Source organism: Dipodomys ordii, unplaced genomic scaffold, assembly GCF_000151885.1.
Source record: "Dipodomys ordii isolate 6190 unplaced genomic scaffold, Dord_2.0 Scaffold12, whole genome shotgun sequence".
Taxonomy (NCBI): Eukaryota; Metazoa; Chordata; class Mammalia; order Rodentia; family Heteromyidae; genus Dipodomys; species Dipodomys ordii.
In genome coordinates, this window is record NW_012267228.1 from 1,225,244 (window position 1) to 1,242,661 (window position 17,418).

At 59.0% G+C, this 17,418-nt stretch overlaps 1 protein-coding gene across 1 annotated transcript in view; it reads left to right on the top strand.

Moving 5' to 3' along the window:
* Positions 1-17,418, top strand: part of Fgd5 (FYVE, RhoGEF and PH domain containing 5) — a 50,080-nt gene that overhangs the window by 13,607 nt on the left and 19,055 nt on the right. The window contains exons 2-4 of the mRNA XM_013010331.1: positions 7,033-7,162; positions 13,815-13,873; positions 13,974-14,004. Of these exons, the coding sequence (XP_012865785.1) occupies positions 7,033-7,162; positions 13,815-13,873; positions 13,974-14,004 (220 nt within the window). The remainder of the gene's footprint in view (positions 1-7,032; positions 7,163-13,814; positions 13,874-13,973; positions 14,005-17,418) is intronic.

Genomic DNA, 17,418 nt, shown 5'->3' on the forward strand with positions numbered 1-17,418 from the left:
GCAGTGATATTTCCAGCTTGTTTCAAAGAAGACTTTTCTCCAGAGTCATTAACTGGAGACAACTGGAGCTGGGTGTGTGGGGTGTGTCTGCACGTGGGAGAAAATGTGTCGGTGGGCCTGGGGCTCCGGGGCTCTTCCGAGGAGCAGAAAAATGGTTGCAGGAGGGGGACACACCCGCTGGGGCTCTGTGTTTCTGCTCATTGTCTCCCTTCCGGCACTTTCTTTCGTCCCCGCAGCGCGCTCTGTGGATGTGTGGTTTCCCCCGCCTTGCTTGGAGCGGTCTGTCCTGGGTGTGGTGGGGGTGAGGCAGCCATTCTTAGAACCCATGTTTCAAAATAATTACTGACCAGAAAAAGCAGGCTTGGCTGCAGCGCCCGTGAATATATCCAGATCCTGCCACAGGCCCCCAGGAATGGACACGCGATGCGGGGACGCCCCCCAGTGCCCCCCACCCCCACCCCCCGCCAGCCGGTTCACGGTCTGAGGCGCTGTTCAGGCTCACGCAGGGCATGGTGGAGCATCGCCAGGCACAGGTCCGGTTGGGTGTAACTGGGGGACCCCCTCCCCGCCTTCCCCAGAGGTGGTGGGCAGTCTGCAAGCCAAAGAGGGGAGAACTCACTTTGTGGGCTGTGAAGGTCTGGGCTCTGCTGAGCTGGAGGGCAGGGAAATCCCCGGTCACCCATTCTCCGCACCTCCCCCGCCCCCGCCCGGGTTTGCTTCGGTGATGCGGGGCTGTAATGGCCGCCTGGTGGAGGTGTCACCCGGAGGGACACAGCAGGCAGGCAGCCGGCCAAGTGGACAGCTCTCCAGGTCGCTGTGAGATGAAGGCCGCCCAGGAAGGCGTGGGGTTGTGGCTGAGGGTGTGTGGGGGCCGTGTGGTTGGCAGCCGTCCGGCCTGTCGTCCAGTACCTCATTCGCGGCCGTGGACCTCTCCGAGGGCTTTTCTGCGTGGGGCTCCTTGATCGCCTCGCAGCCCCCCGCAGCCGTGCGCAGAGTGGAGCTCTTCATCCCACTTCTCACGTGGGCAGAACCGAGAGGCAGAGGCAGGACGTGGATTTGTCCAAGGTCACAGGTGACTGGCCGACAGAGCGCAACCCCCAGCCTCGCTGACAGAGCGCAACCCCCCAGCCTCGCTGACTCTGAGCGCAACCCCCCCCAGCCTCGCTGACAGAGCGCAACCCCCCCCAGCCAGCCTCGCTGACTCTGAGCGCCCCCAGCCTCGCTGACTCTGAGCGCCCCCAGCCTCGCTGACTCTGAGCGCCCCCAGCCTCGCTGACTGTGAGCGCCCCCAGCCTCGCTGACTGTGAGCACCCCCAGCCTCGCTGACTCTGAGTGCCCCTGGGGCTGGGTGCACCCCGCTTCCCAGGGCTGTCGCCCAGAGTCCCGCTGCTGTCACAGTCGGGTGGTCGGCGCTTCGCTGAGCACTGGCGCACACACGACTGCGGGTCCTGGGTTTGTGGAACCCACTAGATCCTCGCCACCGATGCCGTCGTGTTTACCAGGGGGATCCTGCCCGAGCTGGCACAGCTGGTAGATGGTGGAGAACCAGGGTTTAGAAACCCAGGCAGGCCCCTCCCACACCTGCACTTCTGACCCGTTCCTCCTTTCCAGGGCTCCTGGGGTGCCGTTGGTGTGCAGAGATTCTAGAACGCAGAGACGCCTGAGGTGTGAGCTTGTGCTGGGGCTCAGAGATGAGTGGTGTTGACCCCCCCATCTTGCCCTGGGCTTAACTTACATCTGAGACCAGCCCCTCGGCTCCCTCCTTGTGCATCCTGCGTGGCCCATCTGAGGTGCAGGGCACCCGCGGTCGCGCCCTAGCACTGGGCGCTGTTGCTCTGGCCCCGGGGAAAGCCTGGGGCCCTGGCCAGCCATTGTGAGCTGGGCTCTGTGGGCAGCTGGGTGTGGGCCGGCATGCCAGGCCCTCCCTGGGGAGGAAGTGTCCCTGTTGACAGGAAATGCAGGACAGGCTTGGGAGGTGTGTGGAGGAGGAGCAGAAAGCCGCTCTGAGCGCTCGAGACCCGTCTGGGCTCTGGTGGGTGGTCCTCTTCCCACCCGAGGGTCCAGGCTTTTTGTGGTGGAAGGAAAAGAGCACCATATTCTACGCAGCCCTCCCTCCCCTCCCCTCCAGAATAGCCACACCTGAGTGCGGGGGGGGCTGGCATGGGGGCCCTGCACGCTGGAGGCTCCCGGGAAGCAGGCTCCCCATCTGCCCCCCTCCCTCGCTCTGGCTTCCCCACCAGCAGTGCGGTTGCTGCCTTGCTGCTGCTCTTACCAGTGCTGGAGGCCGCAGGGAATCCTGGGATGCGCAGGCTCCTGGCCGCCTAGCACCAAGTGGAACCAGGGGCTGGTGGGGTTCGGCAGCAGCCGCCAGGCAAGGACACGTTCTGTACCTACAGTGTGGAGGGCCATTGAGGGCAAAGGGTAGACAGCGAACAAGCTAACAGCCGAGAGGGCAGGGCAGGCTGCCTGGGGTAGCCCAGGTGGGCCTGGAAAGCCAAGGTCCTCAGCCAGGAGGTCTGGCTGCTGGGCAAAGATCGGGTCAACAAACTACTCCATGCTGTCCACTCCCAGGCCGGATAGGACGCCATTCCTGCCCTAGGCTTTATGGGCTCTTAAAGCCCTTTGCAGAGAGTTCCAGAAACCAGAAAGTGCTTGTTCCCTGTTTGAGGGGGGATTGGGAGGCAGGTGGCCCCTGCGATCATCTCTGTCTGTCTTGTCTGTCTGTCTGAGCCTGTGTGATGGGTTCTCTATGGGCCCATCTGGGCATCCTGTTCTACATTTGGGTGTTTGTGTCAAGTCTGTGGACCGCTCACACGTCATACTCCCTGGAGGCCCCAGAACCCCATGCAAGGTGTCTCCTTGCGGTCCTTGTGGACCAGGGGCATAGAAGTGACCCCCACCGTGAGCCTTGCTTGCTGTTACGCCTTGTGGCAGGCAGAGCAAGGGATTGAACCTCTTAGAGCCTCAGTTTCCACTCCGCGTGGGGATGATGACGTACGGGTTCCTCCCTCTAAGCTGCCTTCGGGATTAGACCTGCTGTCCCTGCAGCAACTGGGTGTCTGGCTGTGGAAGCACAGACCAGCCCCTAAGCAGTTGGCTCTGGACCCCTAGCAACTGTGTTCAGATCCACTCTGCGCCTGTGTCTTCTTCTGAGGTGTTGGATGTGATTAGCCACAGGAGAGAGGAGGCGCAGAGAGAGAGGAGGAGCAGAGAGAGAGGAGATGGAGAGAGGAAGTGCAGAGAGAGGAGGTTCGGAGAGACTGGAGGCGTGGGGAGAGGAGGCTCGGGTGCAGCTACTGCAGCGTGATCGCTCAGATTGAGGGAGGGACTGTTTCAGATCATCCCACCAGGACCCGATCCGCACCCCAGCGTAGCTTCTCTGTGGAGTGCATTGGAAGGTTCGCATCCTCCTGGATGTAGTGCGGGGTGAGGGGGGCTCCCTGCCCTCCCTGCTTCTCCCATGGTCCAGGTTATTTTGGACCCCGAGCAGAGCGGTGTCCCGTGCTGCATTCTGCAGGGGAGGCCTGTGATAGGAAGTCAAGTGACCAGTGACCTGACTTAAAAGGACACGGGACAGGACTCACGGAACAGAGTTCCTCAGCCTTGGGTGTCAACCTTTAGAAGCGCGTCTTACTTTACAGGGAAGCTCAGCCATGTCGCATGGCAGCTGGGACTGAGGCGGTGGGCACTGCTGTGTTACTGAGCCGGATCTTCAGCTCAAACCATGGCAAAACCGAATTGCTAAGACTGGGCTGAGCAGATTACACATTCACTGATTTCTGCATCATCTCTGCGGGTCCACACGTAAACCCTGGGGATGGCGGTGTCGTGGTCCAATCCATGTCACAGGGGAGGAAACTGAGTCTGGGATCACTGAGGCCTGTGGTCATTGGGCAGATAAATAACAGAAGTGTGCCTGGCTTCAGTTCATCACATTCTAAACCCTGTGCCCTTGACTTGCTCCTCCCCTGCAGAGGGGCGATGATATGGGGCTGTTGGTTGTGGCTAAGTCAGGCCCGGGCACCGATGGTGTGGCTGGTGCTCAGAGTCAGACACACAGGCCACTGGCTCTGCCGCCCACATCAGCACCAAGAGTTCCGCGTGGCTGAGTGTTAGCTTTCTGTCATTGTCACTAAACACCCGAGAGAACTTACAAAGAGAAAACATCTGCTGGCTCTCAGTGTTGGAGGCGCCTGTCCGTGATCATGCGGCCCAGTTGCTCTGGGTCATGTGATCTCTGTGCCCGGTGGGAGGGCGAAATGAAGAAGTTTGACACATGGACTGGATGTAGAGAAATCCGACCCCTCGTAGAGCCACAGAAGCAGTGGGAAGGAAGGATGGCCACGTCACTGGTGGCCGTTCCCGGCTGTAAGGCAGCGTCACTGTAAGACCGAGCAGTTCCCCTGCAGCGTGTGCACCTGAGACGTGAAAAACACGTCTACACCGGGTCTGTGTGCAGTTGACCCCAGCAGCATCATTCACAGTGGCAGAAATACACTCAAAATGCCCACCACCTGAAAAGCGGGTAGACCAAAAACATAGCCCGTCTCTACAGTGGCATATTACTCATCCAGGAAAAAAGGGAGGAAGGGCGGATGCATGTTGTCATGCAGATGAGTCTTGAAAACATTAGTCTGAGTGAAGGAAGCGAGTCTACAAAAGGCCTCTTTCCAATTCCACTCTGTGATGCCCAGAATAGGAAGTCTGAAGAGTCAGGAAGAGATGGTGCACTCCTGTAGTCCCAGCTACCCGGAGGAGAGGTTAGGAGAATCCCAGTGGAGGCAAATGCAGGAAGAAGTTCGAGACTCTGCCTGAAAAAACAACCTAAACTCAAGAGCATTGGGGACGTGGCAGACATTGGGGACACCTGCAAATACAAGAAGACCCTGAGTTCAGTTCTCAGTGTCACCAAAAATAAAGGAGTAGGGTAGAGCTTTCCCGGGGACCTGCAGGAATAGGGGTGGGTGTTAAGGGGGGGTTGTTTGGAGGTGAATGGCACCGTTTGACAGGGGGAAATCTCATGGCAGACGAGTCATAGCTCATTAAAGTGGTGTGAAAAAGGAAACAGTCCTCCAAAGGTGGGGCTGTGCGTTGGGGACATCACACATCAGAGCAAGCATGACCTGGGTTTTTACTCAGCGAGAAATGGAAATCAAGTTTTCTACACAGCCTCCCCTCCTCACTGTTTCTGGGAACCATTAAAGGCTGTCCCTTGGCTGACCCTCCAGCAGGAACGGAGCGAGCGCCCAGCTCTCTCCAGACGCAAGGCTGCGCTCGGAGCCTGGTCCTGGCCGGCCGGCTGGCCTGGCGAGCGATGCCTGCGGCCCCGAGCAGCTGCTTGCTCTGGGGGTTTGGTGCTTGAGCCCTTCAGTCCATGTCCACCTCCGCTTTACAGATGTGGACACTGAGGCCAAAGCCCCGATTTCCTCGTGGGTCGGTGGTGGGTTCCGGGCCCTCCCAGGCCTTCTTGCTGTACCACGGGGAAGGCCGCAGTGAGCAGTATCTGCCCATGTGGGAAATGGCAGGTGGGAGGCAGCTTAAAGCACCGAGGAAGTGCCCGGACTGCGGAGGCCGCTGGAGGGGGCACAGGGCTCTGGGGCACAAGGGTCCGGGGGTGTGGGGAGGAGTCCTCCCGTTTCCCTTCCCACGCACCTGATCTCCCCGCTGGGCTGTCCAGTGGGAGCCGGTCCATCTGCGGTCTGCCCTCGGTCCTCGCTCATGCTGGAGGATGGGGGCCAGGGCCGAGGTGTCTCGGGGAGGAGCTGCTTTTTCCCTGAGTGAGCGCATGGCCCCTTTGGCGGGGCTGGGCTTCCAGGCAGGCTTGGAGAGCAGGAACTTAGTGCTCAGAGCTGGGCACAGTTACAAAGCATCGTCCCCCACGTGCGGACACACGGCTTCTAATGACTTCATGGGTTGTTTGAGGTCACAGCTCCCAGCAGCCCTGATTTCTGCTCCCTTTGGAGCACAGGGTACGGGAAAGCCAGGCTGGAGAGTGAGCACTTGGCCCTCCCGTGGGCTCCCCCAGGCTGACCAGAAAGGACTCACTCCGTCCAGGCAGTGACCCCCTCCACCAGCTGCCCCCCCTCACTTGGTAGAGAAGAAACAGAGGGTGAGAGACTTCCCTCTCTCTGAGGCCAAAGCTCTAAGCCTTTGGTCACTAGGCTCAGAGCCGAGCCGCCTGGCCCCAGGCCTCTTACCCAGCACGTGACTCCCCGGGTGAGCGCCTGCAGGGCTGGGGTCATGTGACCCTGTAGTGACCACATGTCCAGGGTATGTTCTGGAAAGCAACAGGTATAAAGGAAATGTCGGGGGCTCTCGACATGGCCCTGGACCACGGTGATATCCACGGGAGAGCGGATGAGCTGCTGCGGGGGCACACCAAGGTGGCCTGCGCCTGCACCACCCAGCAGTGCCCTGCCGTCCACTCTCCTCCGCCCCTCCGTGCCCCTCTGCCAGCCTTCCGCACGGAGCTCGGTCATCCTCATCTCCCCCGTGCCAGCCCCACACAGTAGGCACTTGTCAGGCCTTTCTGAATCCGTGAGGGGATGGCGGGAGGGAGGGAAGGAGGGAGGGCCAGCAGGTGCCGTGACCCTACCACCCGTGCCCTGGCAGGGCAGGGGGTGTGGACACCGTGTGGTCCAGGTGGAAAGGCCACCCTGGCGTGTGACTTGGCCGGGCTGGGGCTGGGACGCACAGCCCTGGCTTTGTCCAGACCATGTTGTGTCCGTGATCCAGGCCTCTGAGGCCTTCGCTTCTATCAGACCAGGCCTGGTCAGGCCCTGAGCTGGGGTGGTTGAATGTCTGGTACCCTCGAGGTGACTCTGGGCCTTTCCCCGCCGTCTCCGCGTGCGTCTTTGGTAGCGTGTAGCAAGGTATCGGGGCTGCGGTGAGCCTGGCACAGTGGGAGCCCCGCTCGGAGGCTGGCATGGCCGGGTGCTCCTCACACTTGCTAAGAGCTCGTGGCATGGCCGGGTCACCTCACTTCATCCCTGTAAGTCAGCGGTTCTAACCTCTGTCCCCCTCTCTGCCCAGTGCCTACACGGAGCCCTACAAGGTCTGTCCCATCTCCGTGTCCCCCAGAGATGACGTCACATCGGAGGAGGAGCAGGGGAGCTCAGAAGAGGAGGACAGTGCCCCCAGAGACTCCAGCCTTGCGCCCAAGGTAGGCAGCCCCAGGGGAGACCAGGCATGTGAGGGTGAGGGAGGACAGAAGGCCCTTCCCTCTCCTGCTCTGTGTGGTAGGAGCTGGCGGTGCCAGGGTGCTGGTCCCACCCAGACGCCGGGTCTTAGGGCAGCAGGTGGGCATCCCTAAGAAGCACCAGTGCCACGGCCCTGCCTGGGATGGGTAGGCGGGCTGGCTGCTTCCACGGACGCACTCAGACATGGGATCGGGGGGCTCTCCAGGGCCTTTGGGGGGATGGCCTACAGCTGTGTGGTCTGAGTCGGGATAGACCTGGTGTGCGCTGACCAGGTGCTTTCATTCACCTTTGCTTTTTTTTGTTTTTTGTTTTTATTGAGATTGATTACATAATTTTAACAAAATTCACAGTACTGTGGGAGAGTGATACTCGGTCACAGATGCGGTGAACCTTCACAAGGCAAATTGTCATTATCACGGTCTAGAAGGCTTATGGGCTCTACAAACGTGGATCCTACAACTATTTCTTCCACATCGGGTGGAATGTACATTTCTTTCCTCTTGCTTAGTGTGAGCTGTTCCCTCTTTCCCTCTCATTCCCTCCCTCCCATGGCTGCCGTGAGCTGCTTAGTTCACTGTCATCCATGTCCAGTGCAGCTGATGGCCCCTCCGCTGTACTGTTTCCGTTTCCCTCTGATTCTGTGCCCTCCTCCTAGCTTCCCTCGGATGTGCACACACACATATATGTATAGATACCATGTGTGAGATCAAGGCCGTGGGGTCATCTAGAAACGATAGGACAAATGAAGAGGAGGCCCTTTGCTTCTTGAGCCCCGTTACTTTGTCATATCTCCTCACATGCCTTTGTTTTTGAGGTGAGGCCTTGCAAACTGAAGATCCCCCTGCCTCTGCATCCGGAGTAGCTGGGATTACGGACTTGCGCTACAGTTTTTATGGCTGCATGTTATTCCTTGAGCAGTGTTATTGGTTATCTGGCCATCCTGACAGAGGGACATTTACTGTGTGTCTGATTCGTTTGTTGTGCTGTTCACCAGCAGATGGCGGTAAGCGCATTCATGTGCAGGAGGGCTGTCCAAAACCGACCACTCAGAGCCCTTCAGGGCAGGTGTCCTGCTGCTGCCCAGGAGGCCATCAGCAGCACGCTGCTGGCTAGCTCCTCATACCAGGCAGCGAAAGGCAGTGCGGCTTCCCGAGTGGGGGGCCCCCCACACCTCCTCCCCGAGGCGCTGGTGGGGTGGGAGCCAGAGGAGGCTTGCCCGCTCCCAGCCTCCCATCATCCCTGGGTTGAAGAACTTCATTTCTCCAAAAGGCAAAGGCCTAGCTACATACCAGTAGTTCACACCTGTAATCCCAGCTACCCAGGACTCAGAGATCCTGACCGAGGTTCGAGGGGATCCTGGGTAGTAAAGTTTGACAGACTCCACTCCCAAAATAACCAGCCAAAAAGCAGTGGTAGGGGCTTGGCTTAAATGGTACAGCACCTGCCACGAAAGCTCAAGGCTTCTTAGGGAAGGAACACACAGGCACAGAGCCTGTGTGCCTCTGATCATATAAAATACTATTTATCGAAACGGGCTCCAGGAAATGGAAGCAGGAGGTGTTTTTTGTCTTTGTTGCTTTTCATTTCTTTTTGTCTTTTGTTTTTTCCTGTATCTGTCTTTGGGACAGCGAGGGTAGAGCACAGAAATGGAGGGCGAAGGGTGAGCAGGTGCAGCAGTGGTGCTCTCTGACACTGTGTTGGAAATGCACTACACAACGTGTGGGTGGGGATGGAGGGGAACACTGGGAGAGAGCGAGTAAAGGGGTGGCACTGTCCAGCGGGCCTCTGCAGCACTGGCTGAACTCAAGCCGCAGTCCTTGAATCTGCAGCCACGCTTGGCCCCAAGCTGAGGATCTTCCCGAGCCCTGTCCAGGGTTCGGCGTCACTGAGCTGCTCCGTGCTGCGCACATCCGGGCACTCGCTACCGTGGAGGCAGCCCTTGCCCAAGCCCACGCGTCTCCTGTCCCATCTACGCCAGTTCCTTGGTGTTGCCACTCGGTGGCTCCTGGTCCTATCTTTTTCTCGAAGGGCGTGGATTTAAGGCGTGCTGACTGCTTGCCCGGCTGTGGTCTGCCCTCCCAGGGGCTGCGGGATTATGCCCCTCCCCCGATGAGGGGCCAGGCCGGGCAGGAACCCCACGCAGCCAAGGTGGAGTTGGGCCGGGTGGCAGCTCTGTAACCGTCCATGGCAGCTCAGCTCCCGGGTTTCACAGAGGTTGAGAGAGCCTTTTCATCTCCTGATGTATTTATTCACGATGGTAAGTTACACCTAACCTTAATCACCGTCCCGGTGACCTTGGCCACATTTTCAGAGCACAGCTCAGTGGCAGCGGGCGCTGTCTCCGGAGCTCCCGCCACCGCCCCAGCCCCGCACCCCCCCCCAAGCCCCTGGCTCTGTCTGCTTCCTTGCGTTGGGCTAGCCTGAGCCCCCGGCACATGAGTGGAATCGGTGCTGTGTCCTGTTTGGGACGGGCTGACTTTGCAGGGCAGCCTGGTGCATCCTTGTGGGCTGGAGGGCTCTGCTCTGGAATCCCTGGTCTGTCCTGTGGCTGGACCATGTTTCCTTTTCTTTTTCAATTGTGCCAGTCCTGGAACTTGAACTCAGGACCTGCATGCTGTCCCTGAGCTTTTAAAATCAAGGTTGGTGCTCTACCATTTGAGCCACAGCTCCACTTTTGAGATTTTTTTGGGGGGGGGAGGCTTTAATTGGAGATAAAAGTCCCACAGACGTTTCCTGCCCAGGCTGGCTTCAAGCCTCAATCCTCAGATCTCAGCCTCTTGAGTAGTGAGGCTGACAGGTGTGAGTCACCAGCAGTGGTCACCAGCTTAGACGGCTTTGGGTTTTTTAGCAGCCGCTTTGGGTTTTTTTGGTTGATGTGGTAGCAGCTGTGGCCCTGGGTGCGCAGGGGTCTGCGCTCGGATCTGTGTGTCCACACAGGCGGGGTGGGGACTGGATCTTTACTACTCCTGGTTTTCCGTTTTTGAGACCTGCCACACAGTTTCCACAGCAGCCGTGTGTTCCTTGTTACAGGCAGAAGGGTTCCGCTGCCCTCCCTGCTCCCGATTTCCCGAGGCCTGAGCCCCCGGCCCGGCCTCGCGTTCGGTGCCCTTGGCTTGGGCAGCACTGGCCGCATGCCGATGGCATTCCCGCAGCAGCCGTGCCAGCCTACCCCACACTCCCCTGAAGCCCCACAGACACCGAAACTCAGCCCACGACCAACTGTGAGACCCTCTTGTGTTTGCCCTGCTGGACGTTGGCACCAGATTTGAGTCCCTGGTGTTTTGTGTTCTTATGGCTATATCTTAAACACAGACCAAATACAACTCAACTGCTACCTCGGCCCTTGGCCAGGCATTGCGAAGGATATAAAAACAAGCCAACCCCAGGGCCTTTTGCACTTGCCATTTCTTCCACCGAAGCATTCTTTTGTCCCATGTGTCTGGCTGTGAAACGCTGCTTCGTCGGGGAGCCCTTCCCGGCTCTGCGATCTATGAAAGCATTCCTGCTCATTTCCTCCTCCTGAGATTTAGTCTTTATTTTTCTGCCCGCTTGCATACCGCTTGCCTTCCCCAGAAGGGCAGGCACCGCGGCTCCTCTTCACAGCTGTGTCCCTGCTGCCCCGCACATATAAAAGCATTCCATCCATAGCTCCAAATAAACTAATAAACAACTGAATGCATTAGACTCACCCTGGCTCCTGAGGCAGGAACGCGGACACCAGCGCCTGACAGTTTAATGAAATGGAAATGCAGGCCTTGCTCCTGTGAGCTGCTCGGCCTGTGCGCCGTGGCGGCAGCCGCTCAGCCCTACATCTTTATTGCCGGGCGCATCGCCCCAGCTCCCCAGGCACCTCACAGGGCAGCTGCAAGGCTGCTGGGTTCTGCATGGGACCTTGGTAGTTTGAGGTTCTGGAAGGGCCGTGTGTGTGTGTGTGTGTGTGTGTGTGTGTGTGCGCGCGCATGTGCGTGCGTGCGTGCATGCGAGTGTCTTGAAGTGGCAAAAGAGGGGAAGAAGAACTGGGGTCGCTGCTTCCTCGTGATCCCTGAACCTACTGGGGCCCCTCTGGAGGACGGGCAGGGGGCTGGGGGTCCCTGGCTACCGCCTCATGCCATACTCTGCAGCCTTGCCTGGTTCGTTCACGTCCTGTGCCAACTGGGTGGTAGCTTCCAGCACCAGGGAGCTCAGGCTGCTTGGTACGGGGCCTGCTTCCCTCGGAGAAACAGTGCGGGGCCCAGAGCCATCCCTCCCCAGGGCTCCTATGTCGCAAAGTAGACACGAACATCTATCTTTAGCTGGTCCCGGGCACATGCCTAGAATCCTAGCTAGCTATCCAGAAGGCTGAGAATGGGGAGATCGCAGTTGGGGATCAGCCTGGATAGAAAAGTCCCAAGACTCCATCCCAGGGGCGGGAAGCTAGGCGTGGTGGTGTATGGGTGTCACCACACCACAGTGGAGCCAAGAGCAGGTAGATCAAGCACGTTTCTGGGCCAGAATAACTCCTGCAAAGCAGGGCTGAAGGTGTGACCCAGTGGTAGAGTGCCTAGCGAGCATGAGGCCCTGAGTTCAAGCCCCATTAGTATTCCCCCCCAAAAAAAACAGTCTATTTTAACCCCCTTAAAGATAACAAAACCCTCTACATTTTAGCATGAATGTCATGAGGATTGGGTTCATGGCCTCATGCCTGCTAGGCAGGTGCCTCTACCATTTGAGCCATGCTTCCAGTCCAGTTTTGCATTTATTGGTTCTTTTCAAGGTAGGGTCTCACTCTGTGCCCAGGCTGGCCTGGGCTGCCATCTTCCTCGGGTAGCTGGGGACCACAGGCCCAGCCACTGCGCCACCCCATAGCTGGGTAACAAGTGCAGCCCAGCCTTTGGTTGAGATGGGGGAGTGGGTTTAAGACCCGCTTTATTCCTGGGCTGGCCTTGAACCATGATTCCTTGATCGCCGCCTCCCCAGGAGTTAGGATTACAGGCTAGAGTCACCACACCAGGCTGAATAGCAACTTTTTCTTATAGAGAAACCATAAACCAAGCCAAGCCAAACACGACCGGAAGAGTGGGCCTGGTCTATGGTTTCGGTGAATGTGGTTATGTCTGGGGCTGTGGTTTGTGTCCCCCCCCCCCCCCGCTCCCTCCCCACGCCCCCTGGCTGAGCTTGCCGGACAGCGCATGCTGGTCACTGCCAGGGAAGAGGGGCCTTCCTGAATCTCAAAGGTCCTTGGACCACAGTGGCAGCCATTTGCAGGTGGGAAACCAGGGTGCAGAGACAGAGCACAGGCCGGGCCATCTACCTCTGACCCCCGGGAGGAAGGACCGACCGTCCCCTCCAACCTTCCCTGTGCTGGGCCAGCTGCTTCGTCTGCAGCTCGGGGAGGAAGTGCCAGACTGAGCCCCTTGGGACAGCTTTGGGCAGGGGTGGCACAGCCCGAGGTCCACAGCTCCGGCAACGCATGGGCTGAGAAATGTCACACTGACCCCCCCCATGGGCTGAGAAATGTGACACTGAACCCCCGCCCCCCCCCATGCTCCTCAGAGAAGCCCTGTTCCCAGAAGCCCATGTCAACCTCAGCAGGCGTTCATTTCCTGCTTAAACAAACAGCTCCATTAAATGGCCCAGTTGGGCGCTGCCCAGAAGCGGCTTCTGTGCAGGCGTGGGCACCCAGCCTGCCAGCTGCCCTCTGTGGCTGTCTGGTGAGGACTCATCCATCATCCCCAGACTTGCTGGAGCAGGCCTGCCCCTGCGTCCTTCCCCGAGTCTGCCCCGCTGGAGGGAGGGACGTGCGGAGTGGCCGGTGCCCAGTGCTTGTTGATTAGAACAATGACGCAAATGTGCGTCATCCTACTCGCTGCTCAAGGGTGGGAGGCGCGCTCCGCTCCTGGATGAAGCCGCTGACACTCAGCTTACACTGCAGCCGGGCCAGGGTAGACAGGGACCACAGTGCTCCTGATCCCAAGGGAGCCCTTGCCACTGCTCTGAGCCCAGAGAGAACAGCCCCGCCCCCACGCCTGAGGACGGCCATCCCAGGGGATAGCACCACCCCAGCACCCCGGGACCCCAGCACCCCAGGACCCCAGCACCCCGGGTACCTTTTGTTCATCACACACGGTCCCACGTTCTTAGCTCTTCTTATTTTCGTTTCCGTTTTATGTTGACACAGGGTCTTTCTGAATATCCCAGACCGCCCTCAAACCCTTGAGCCTCTGCCTCTGCCTCCTACGTAGCTAGGACTATAGATGGGTGACACCGGCTCAATATGTCCTGTTTTGTGGTGCTGGGAAGTGACCTCTGGCCTTGCCAGACAGGCGCTCTGCTAGTCAGGCCCCCTCCGCCCTCATGTATGTTTTGGACGTGAGATGGTGTTGGAATCCTGGCTGCCATGCCAACCATCTTGGGATGCGTGGGAACTGAGCTGAGGGACACCAGGGGTGACGGACACCGTGAACGCAGCCGCAGACCGCCTGGGCCCACGGGGCTGTGGGCCGGCGTGCACCGTCACATGGTTGTGCCTGGGTGGGTGTCGAGCACAGCACACACCTTGGGTGGCGGCGTGTTGGGGCCTCTCTTTCGGGGTGCTCGTGGCCACCTGGCCTGCTGACGTCCCCGCTGTCTCTGCAGGTGGAGGGACAGTCCAGGGCCCTTGTCATCGCGCAGGAACTGCTGTCCTCTGAGAACGCGTGAGTGCCGGAGCCACCGCCGCCTTGAACTCGTAAATAAAAGCTCCCCCTCCCGGTTTTCCTGGATGAGTTAACGCAGCTCACCCCTTTCCCTCTGCAGATACGTGCAGATGCTGCAGCACTTAGGCCTGGTGAGTTTATCATTTTAATTGTCCCAAACTCAATGCTCGTTTATAAGGCTGGGATGCGGGAGGCAGTCAGCGAGCACAGGCAGTTTCCATTAATGGCTCCGGCCCACGGCGCCCGCCCGCTTTTAGTCTCCTGATGGATGTGCCCGGGATGGACACCTGGCGGGGGGGGGGTGCACATGCGTGTGTGTCTGTGTGTGTGTCTGTGTGTCTGTGTGTTCATGGTTCCCTCTTGTTGAGGACAGGAGAAAGAATGGAGTGTTGCAGACAAAGCTGTGTGAGGGAACCCGGGGCCCGGGGCCTGCTGGGCAAGCCCTGTGTCCCCCAAGCTCCCCCAGACCCTGTGTTGTCTGCGAGGTGACAGCAGACAGCAGCAGGCCAGGGAACCGGGGCCTTCTTGGTCCCCAGCACTGAGCGGGAGCTGAGGGAATCCCCTGGATAAAGGGCCCTGCCAGCACTGTATCCACAAAACGGCTGCCGTCTCCTTGTGTGTTCAGCTCTGTTCTGTTCAGCTACATTTTTTAGATTTTTTATTTATTTTTGTTTATGTGGCACCAAGGATTAGAACCCAGGGCCTGCCTCAGGCGTGCCAGGCAAGCACTCTACCACTAGGTCACATTCCTAGCCATTTTTTTTAAACTCTTGCATGAGAACTGGGTACGGCGGCTCACACCTGTAATCCCAGCTGCTTGGGAAGCAGCGATTGGCAGGATCATGGGTGCAAAAACCTGGCAGGTCTCTAGCTCAGCCCATAACCCAGGCATTAGTGGGATAAACCTGTCAGCTACTTGAGACATAAGGAAGAGGATAATGGTCCCAGGCTAGCTTGGCAAAAATGAGAGCCTATCTGAAAAAATAATGCAAAACAAAAAGAGCTACTGGCAGCCGGGCACTGGTGACTCCTGTTTGTAATCCTAGCTACTCAGGAGTCTGAGATCTGATGACTGAAGTTCAAAGCCAGCCCAGGCAGGAAAGTCCGTGAGACTCTATCTCCAGTTAACTACCAGAAAACTGGAAGTGGAGCTGTAGCTGAAACTGGTAGAGTGCTAGCCTTGAGTAAAAGAGCTCAGGGACAGCCCCTAGGCCTTGAGTTCAAGCCCCATGACTGACAAAAAAAAAATCTCTAGCTGGAGGCAAAATGCCTGGCTAGCAAATGCAAAGCCCTGAGTTCCAGACCCCAGTAACACTGAAATGGGGAGAAAAAGGAGTGGAGACTAGAAAGAGAGTGAGGAGCTATCTGGCCCTGGAGGGGCCATGACCATCAGCCATGTGGAATCTGGGCAGAGCTCCCTGAGGGGGTGACCTGAGCCGGGGCGAGGTCACCAGCAGGGGCATGGAAAGAGTCTAGCAAGGACATGGGGCATGCAGCAACGTCCGCTCGGCCCCCCTGGCCTTCCTCTGAGCATGGGTAAACCATTCGCAGCCTTGCCCTAGCTTGGCATCGGGTCCTACGCTGTCCTGCGTCTGTTCACTGTCTTCCCGCTGTCGGGACTGTGCGTGTGTGGGTAGTGACATGGAGGCTCCGAGGGTGACTTGGACAGTGTCACCCAGCCAGGATGGACGCACAGGTCTCCTGACACCCGCAGGCCGCCCACCACGCTTCCTACAGCCAAGTATTGCCAGTGCCGTGCTCCCCAGTAGGCAGGGAGCGGCCAGGACCTGGGGATGGGGACAGAGTGCTCCCACAGCTGTCACGGCCTGCCCCGCAGGGACAGTGTCCCAGCCTGCCTGTCTCTCGCTACATGGGAGAGTCTGGCAAGGGCTTGGGCTGGAGGCTGAGGGGCTGGAGGCCGGCAGAGACCTTGAGGTGTGGGTAGGAGGGGAAGCCGCGTTCTGACGGTTGGGAAGCTGCTGGCTGCACAGGAGCCCGTGCAAACACGCCAGGGAGGGGAAAGAGCAAGAGCCCACAAAACCGCCACGCTGCCCGTGGCCTCCCTCCCCTCGGGGCCTCTGCCCACGGAGCGCTGTCTTTATTGATCCAGGCCTTGGAGCCCCTGAGATGAGCAAGCCCCAGACCTCCCCCTGGGGCAGGCCTCTCTGCAGGGGGAGCGCGTGGGAGTGGAAGGAGATGCCCTCAGGCCGCTCTGGGTAAATAGGATTCGTCCGCTGTGGTGTTGTGCAGAATTTCCAGGAGCTTGGGGGAAGAGGTGCCATTGGGCCAGAGGTGGACAGACATCACTATCTCTCGGGGCGGGGAAGGGTGCTCAGGGCGGGGGACTGCTGTGTGCCAGGAGGTGGTGTGAGCATGGTGAAACATGGGTGTTTTGGCAAGGCAGGGGAAGGCTTGAGCCAGGCTCAGGCAAAGGGTCCTAAGACCGGATGAAGAGCAGGCCGAGAAGCGTCCGCGGTGCCAGCTCAGGGGCTTGGTTTGATCAGCTCCTCCCTTGATTGTCCTGCTTCCTCTGTCTGGAACCAGTCACTGTCCCCGCGCCAGCGGGAGGCCCCTCCCCCGCCTCTGGGCGGAGGCTTGAAGGCCTGCTCAGGAGCCAGTTGGCCTGCGGGGAGGGGGGACCCCCCAGGGCACCCCAAGGCCCCTCCCTTCCTCTTCCACTCACCCCACCGGCCTTCCTCTGTCCCGCGTGTCCGCCGGACTCTGTACCTGCTCTTCCCTCTCATCTGGAACGAGGGGTGACCCAGAGCTGGGGGGCTGTGAGGCACCACATGATGGTGCGCGCAGGGGCAGGGCATGGCGGGCAGCGGGGCCCTGCCTGCGATGTCTGGGCCTTTCCCGAGAGACTCAGGGACCGGGGCCACAGATGGCTGGGGGGGGGGGGGGGCAGGGATGTCATCACTGTGGTCAAGGCTGGCTTTGTGGGGATCTCTGTGGGGCTCACACCAGATGAACGCACCTAGGCCTCTCCTTGGGGTCTCTGCATGCCCCCCCTCTTCCGCGCAGCACTGCGGCTGGTGCCAAGAGCAGTTGTCTCAGGAGAGAGCCGGGAGGAAGAGCCTGGCGGTTCTTATGAAGGTGGCCCAGAGGTCACGAGCCACGGCTTCCCCCTCCTCTGTCCAGACAGCCCAGGGGATCTGCCCAAGTTCAGGGGGTGGAGACGAGTCCAGCACCCGGAAGGAGGGAGCAGCCGAGCCTCATTTGGGGAAGGAGATGGGCAGCATTTTTGGAAGACACCACGTACTCCACAGACATTTCCATAATTCAGTGTCATTGGGGAATGGTGTTTGACTTCTTTTAACGGAAAGCTAATCATGCTACCTTCGGGGGTTTGGATTTATTCTGTGATGTGAGATGAGTCCAGAAGTCAGAGACTTGGGTCAGATTTGGCAACTGTCTTTCTGTTGTGCCTCATGCACACCAGTAGCTGCTTCAGCTGTAGCCATCGCGTCTGTGCTCCAGGCAGGAAGACGAAGAGGAGACAGCAGAAAAAGTGCCTGTCATCCAGCTTAGTCGCTTGAAAACTT